Source organism: Rutidosis leptorrhynchoides, chromosome 3 (genome assembly GCF_046630445.1).
Source record: "Rutidosis leptorrhynchoides isolate AG116_Rl617_1_P2 chromosome 3, CSIRO_AGI_Rlap_v1, whole genome shotgun sequence".
Lineage (NCBI taxonomy): Eukaryota > Viridiplantae > Streptophyta > Magnoliopsida > Asterales > Asteraceae > Rutidosis > Rutidosis leptorrhynchoides.
The window spans coordinates 3,000,284-3,007,142 of record NC_092335.1 but is presented as its reverse complement, the minus strand read 5'-3'; the positions used below and the strand labels follow the sequence as shown (position 1 = coordinate 3,007,142).

The 6,859-nt window shown below is 33.2% G+C and overlaps 1 protein-coding gene across 1 annotated transcript; it reads left to right on the top strand.

The window, feature by feature from the left end:
• The first annotated feature begins 928 nt into the window (after nt 1–928).
• Nucleotides 929–2,158, top strand: LOC139895654 (large ribosomal subunit protein eL29z-like). The gene is made up of 3 exons (XM_071878181.1): nt 929–1,064; nt 1,213–1,320; nt 1,892–2,158. Exons 2-3 carry the CDS (start codon nt 1,219–1,221, stop codon nt 1,970–1,972), a joined length of 183 nt encoding a protein of 60 aa, XP_071734282.1. The 5' UTR covers nt 929–1,064; nt 1,213–1,218; the 3' UTR covers nt 1,973–2,158.
• Nucleotides 2,159–6,859: the final 4,701 nt, after the last annotated feature.

Below are 6,859 nucleotides of genomic sequence, written 5' to 3'. Positions count from 1 at the left end.
GAAAAAAAATCCACCGGAGGCGGATGCCCCCTTGCTCCATGTAGTTTCGCCTCTGTATACATGTAATAGTATTTAATAAATATATATTTACCTACAATTATAATATATTTTAGCTAAATTGACAATAACGGTTATATTTTTTATGTATAGTTTTTATTAGATTACGTTATATTTATATTTGTTATATAAATACGTTAATGATTTCATTTCGCGATAGTAATATTTTATAAAAAGTATCATCCACTGGATATTCGCTAAACCGCTTAATCAAATGAATATGAATATGGATTGACGAATTATATTAAAATGGGTATGAATTTTAATAAAGAGTAACTACAAATCTATCTATATAATCATCTATATAATCATATAAAGCTCTAAAATAATGATGTTATCATTAAACTAATTACTCCTTAATTTTCATAATGATGATGCCATAATTATATATTAATTTAATTAAAAAATAATAGGAAATTTTTTATAAAAGGAAATACTAATCTCTCCTAAATTGTAATTTTAATTTTCTAAAATTTGTTTAAAGGCATTTATTATTACTAATAATTATTATTATTAATACTCAACTTTTAACGAATTTTATTATTATTATTTACTTTTAATATAATAATTATAATTATAATTATTAATATTCAAATATGGATTTTTTTACGAAATTAATCACGTTACATATATATGCGAAAATACATGTCTCTATATATTTGTAAAAACAACGACAAGTTTCTTAATCAAACGGGTCATTAAAATAAATGACTTCATCATTTATATTCACTTAATACCCAAAATATGTAATTAAATTATTTCGTTCAAAAAATCGTTAATTTCACGGATCATTTTACTAGTATTAATATATAAATATAAATATTACTGTAAAATAGAAGATAAGATACTCAATTCTTGGATAGTTGGATGGTAGAACAATAATGGGCCGAGCCCAATCCACAAGGCTCGCGTCTGAGAAATGCAACTTAGGGTTATATAAAAGAAACAAAGACCATTACATCTTCTTCCCAAAACCCTAATCAGCAGCGGCAGCAGCAAAACAACAGGTGTGTGTCTCTCACTCTATATCTGTATTTTAAGTATCATAGATTTCAGATGTATACGTAAATTTGTACATGTGTATAGGCTTTGTACAAATTTGTATCTTGTAATCGATCTTGTGTTGATTTGTGTGAACATTTTGGTGATTTACAAAAAGAGATGGCGAAATCGAAGAATCACACAGCGCATAATCAGTCACACAAGGCTCACAGGAACGGTATTAAGAAACCCAGGAAGCACAGACACACTTCAACCAAAGGAGTAAGCTTCGTTTCCCCTTTTTATTTTATCAAACTATTATTATTATTAGGGTTACGATTGTTTGTTTTCAGCGTTAAATTTTATTTTGTATGATTGCTATTGAATTTGCTTGTTATTCATATGTATATGATATGATGATACCTTGCCAAAATTTAGGTTAGTATATAGTGATAAACGGACCTCTATAGAGCTGTTACATTTACTAATGTAATGATACGCCCAAAATAAGTGTATCAGACCTACTATTGATGATTTGATATCAATGTTTGAAATTAATTACATCTATGATACCTCCTAATGTTAATATATGTTAAACTATAATTATAATGATTGTCATATTAACTTGATAAGCATATATTCAATATGTAATTGCACCACAAAAAGTTATTTTACCTAATTGTAATTCTGCAACGTTACCAAATGTGGGATCTTTTAACTACAAAACCTTGAGTGCAAACCGCCGGCCAGTAGCCAAACAGCCTGTTACTTTTGAGGGTATATGTAATGGGTGTTGGGTGTTCTTTAATTTAAACTCATTCTTATTTGTATTTGGAATCTGTTTGTAATGTAGATGGACCCCAAGTTTCTAAGGAACCAGAGGTATGCAAGGAAGCACAACAAGCAGGGAGGTGAATCTGCTGTTGAAGAATAGATGGACGCTATAGTGTTCGGTTATCCCTTTTTTTTTTTATTTTTTTTGAGTTTTTGAACTTAGTTGGAACTCTTGTGTTCGAATCATGTGACTTATGAATCTAGTTTAGATTCTATATGATGTTATGGTATTCGTTATCTGTTTTTGACTATGCTATCAATGAAATCTTTTCATCTTTTTATTTCATCCTTCAGCTATTCAAGAACCTCTTTCATGAAAAAATTGAAAATAGTATCTTAGTTCTTCAAAAATTTATTTTTTTGTTAAAGTATTGGTGTAATCAAGGTTGCAAAAGACGTGAGACGGGGTCGAGACGGTCGGGTCTTAAAAAGGTCGAGACGTTCGAGACATGGTCGAGACGGGAGTCGTGACGGACGTTGATCAAAGTTGACTTCTAAATATATAAGTATATAAATGTATATATGTGTACATATTTTAAAGCCAAAAGTTTAATTGACTAATTTGTATCCATAATCGCTATCACCGTTAATATAATACAGAAAATTCAAACTAAGATATGACAAATATGACCGATTTTACTGACTTTCTAGGTTTTTCGAATTTTGGGAGACTTTGACTTTATTTTTTCAACTTTGACCCGAATTTTGACCGTTGACTGTCATATTAGACAGTTTTCTTCGAAAAGGAACGGTTGCAACGGCTCGAGACGGGCTGTTTTGCAACAGTGGGTGTAATTGATTGAGCAGTTGATCAATACACCCTCTTGTTGTTTTAGATGTGGCCCTTGCATTTGTCAATTGAGTTATGTGTGCTGTCAATTGAATTCTAGTGCCTCCGATACTATCAGAAGCTTTTTATGTTGTAATGACATTAAATTGACATGTCAAATACATATAATCTTAAGTTGACACATTATGGGGCCAGTTAAGATCAAAGAATTGTTATTTGTAGAGTTCTTTTGATGTCATTTCTGTTGATATTCAACTGCATAGTGGGGTTGGTCTTAGAGCCCTGAGTGATTATTTCTTTCAGGCTGTGGTTGACACATTGAAGGATCATTACAGACCAAATGGGTGTAGCAGTGCTCATATAGCTAATCTTATCCAGGAATATAATGTCATGTATTCATAGATATATAGAAAAACACTTGAAGAGCCTAAACATTAGTCATAAGAATTACAGGGCTTTCCTTTGTGGCATATATCTTCACTGGAGTTGCATATGATCTACAAAGCACAAGTATTGTGTTTATTGTCTCCTTAACCCTGTAAGTTCATTTAACAAGTAGCTGGCATAGTGGTAGTGATCCAACTTCTCATATGGAAGGTCAGGGTTCGACTTTCTCTTGCTGCAAAATTTCCTTTGTTACCTGAAAATTTCCCTTCTTGTTACCTGCCAATTGCTTCGACTTCGGAGGTTGAGTACGGCTTGCGTTAAACTTTACCTGACGGGGTTTTACTACATGCGATGCCTGTATGGATTCATCGTGGGTTTTTCCTAATGAGGACCGGAATAGTTTGATCAAGGAAATGAGCTGGTTTTCAATGGTTCCTAGGTTTCTTGATAGCGTTTGTATGAGCCTCGTGTGATTGATTATGCGTTGTGTCTTCGATTTCGCTATCCCTCTCTATTTTCACCAAAACTCACATTAATTAAAACCAGATTAATTACAATATATAACACAGTACCACACGTACGACCTTACTTGCATAGGCTCGTACCTCTATACTACGTACTTTATATTAGAAAACGATATTTAATGAAACTGAGAAGGCGCTATGTAACGCTGTTACTTGCCTTATATTTCCAAATAATCGTGCTTGCTATTAAATGTGAAAGCTACTAGTTCTGAACTATGGTAGACCCCGACGTGGGGTAATCTTAAACCACCGTTTATCGGGTTCATACACACTCATTTACTCGTGCCACTCAATGTGTACTCCAATTATTTTCAAGGCCTCAGCCCTTACCTTAACATTGAATGTTATTATTATTCCAAAGTACTTTTCTATTTAAGGTCCATTTCACTTGCCAAAATTTACTTTGTTTTTTTTTTTTTTGTTTTTTTTTTTTTTTTTGTTTTGTTTTTTTTTTTTGTTTTAACTTTAAAATTATGTTTACAACGTTAAAAGAAAGGTCAATTTAGCTATTACTCTGTAAATCTTATCCAATACAGTAATAAATGTAACAGATATTTTTTTTAGGTTTATAGAAGAAACTTCTCTAACGACAACCACATTGAGTTCTCACTAGCGAGTGAAACCCCCGGGTGACGAGTACCCGAGCGACGAGAGCCGTAACCGGGTAAATTGCGCACATTGGCGTCCCCTCTAGTCAAGAGCCCAATTAATTCGATCTTGGGCGTTACCAAGATTCGAACATGGGTTTCTTGCTTAATTTAGAACTCGGTGACCACTTGAACTATGGTCATGTGGTTAATGTAACTGATTGTAATTAAAGAATAAACATTGGCGCCCCCTCTAGTCAAGAGCCCAATTAATATGATTATTCGAACATGGGTCTCCTGCTTTATTGAGAACTCGGTAACCACTTGAACTATGTCCATGTGGCCAATGTAACAAATTGTAATTAAAGAATAACTTATACTGCTATTATACGTGCCACTCATTTTTCTCCACCAATATTTGTTTTACAGTTAAAGAATAATTTTTTTCTATAATGGTGAAATACAAAATATTCGTTTTAGACACGATTATAACTTGGGACCTCTTGCAAAGAACTTAGTGTCCTAAGCACTAGAGTATCTTGTGATTTTATTTTTTCTAATACGGAAAAAAATTTTAAGTCGTGGTAGTGAGTAGTGATGATTTATCACTAGCTCATATTCGGACTTTGTCGATTCGGCATTTAAGGATTTCAAAGTATGTTCTTGTGGAAGGTAAATTGATCAACCTCATTCCGGTTTCAAAACCCAGAAAAGATAAGGCTCGAAAAGTACACGGCGCCGAGTTAACTTTTTTTTTTTCTTTCAAATATATGGTTTTGAGCTACCGGATGTTGTACGTGTTTGTTAATTCACTCTTTGTGATTTTGTTGTTCGTTTGTTTTATTTGATTGTTCCTATGTTTAGGTTCGTCTTTATTTTTGGGATTATCACCAAAATATCCATTTTTTTAAGCTTGTTGACTGTTAGCCCTAAAAAAAAAAGTTTGACAATTTGCCCTCGCAAGGCGCAAGAGTCCTTGCGTCCTTGCGACCTTGCGTCCTTGCGTTAAGGCCAAACGCAACAAACAGCCTTGCGTCCTTGAGTTTTGCGCCTTGCGTCCTTGCGTCCTTGCGTCTTATTCCGATAAGATTTCTATGATTTCGTGGATAAAATTTTGTTAGATTTTTGTACTATTACGGATAACCTTTTATTTCTATATAATCATTATACATGGAACTACAGATTACCAGCTTCATTTCACTTCATTTCCACATAAATCATATAATTTCAAGCATCATTAAGGTAACTTTCCACCATTTTTTCTCTTGTTGTTTTAAATAATGAGTTGTAGTGATAATGAAACCTTTGTTATTCATATATGTTGTGGTGGTTCTTTTCAATTTATTAATAACTTGCCTATGTATTTGCCTCTAGATTGTTTTAGAACACGATTAAAACTCCCAGTTGCTCCCCAAAAACCAATTACTCAAAGAATATTGTTAAAAAAATGTTCTTAGAAAAATTAATTTGCCACCTAATGCACCTGTTTCAATGAGATATGTTGTCGATAATCTTATTTTTGATATTACTGATGATTATGAAGACTTTCGTGATTTTCTACAACATGCAATATCAAATGCTCCTATTTATATTTACATTGTCAACAAAGTTACAATTCAACTTCCAGAAAACTTACAATCATTGCAAATCCTACCAACACACAATGTCTATCAAAACCTACCAACACACGATGTCCAACAAAACCTACCAACAAGCGAGGCCCAAACAAACCTTCAGACACCCAATTTGGAAGAAGCACGACCTGAAATACCACCTCCAAACACAGAAGAGTTTGATTTCTTCAACTATGGAGTTGAGAACCTATGTAAAATAAAAAAAAACAGATCACCCTTTTGAATCAGTTGTCGCGTCTAGTGATTCGGAGGAAGAAAATGACAGAGTATGTCATACCCCGTCCAAATTTTTCTGAACGAATACAATAACATCTGGTACCATTGCGATGAACGGACCTCTATATGCCATGAACGACTCCATGTAATATGAGCAAATGCACAGCGGAAGATTTCTTTCATACCTGAGAATAAACATGCTTTCAAGTGTCAACCAAAAGGTTGGTGAGTTCATAGGTTTATCGTAAACAATAAAATTCATCATTTTGATAGACCACAAGATTTAAATCCTGCATGGTACAAATGGGCCCGAATCCTATACCCACCTGTAATGTACATGCGATATCTTTCAAATACAGTACACCTTTCTCGTGTACGAAATCATTTTTCATAAATCTTAGTAACCGTACACATATCTCGTGCACAAAAATAACATACACATAACCTGTGTATAAAATCATTCTCTCGATACATAACATTCACTTCAATTAGTGGCAATTATCATGTCCACATAATTCAATGGTGGCAATTATCATGTCCACATAATAATTCAATGGTGGCAATTATCATGTCCACATAATTCAATGGTGGCAATTATCATGTTCACATAATTCAATAATAATCCGCAGAACTTCTGTCTGCATAATAATTCATTCGAGGAATGTTTTGCTTGTGTCTATCTCGTCAAACATTTATAAAAGCATTTCATGTATTCGCAGTTCAAAATTTATTTCAAAAGCATTTCATAAAGCAGTTGTAAAAATAGCGCATGTACTCTCAGTCCCAAAAATGTAAAGAGTAAAAGGGAATCAAATGAACTCACCATACTGTATTTTGTAGTAAAAATAC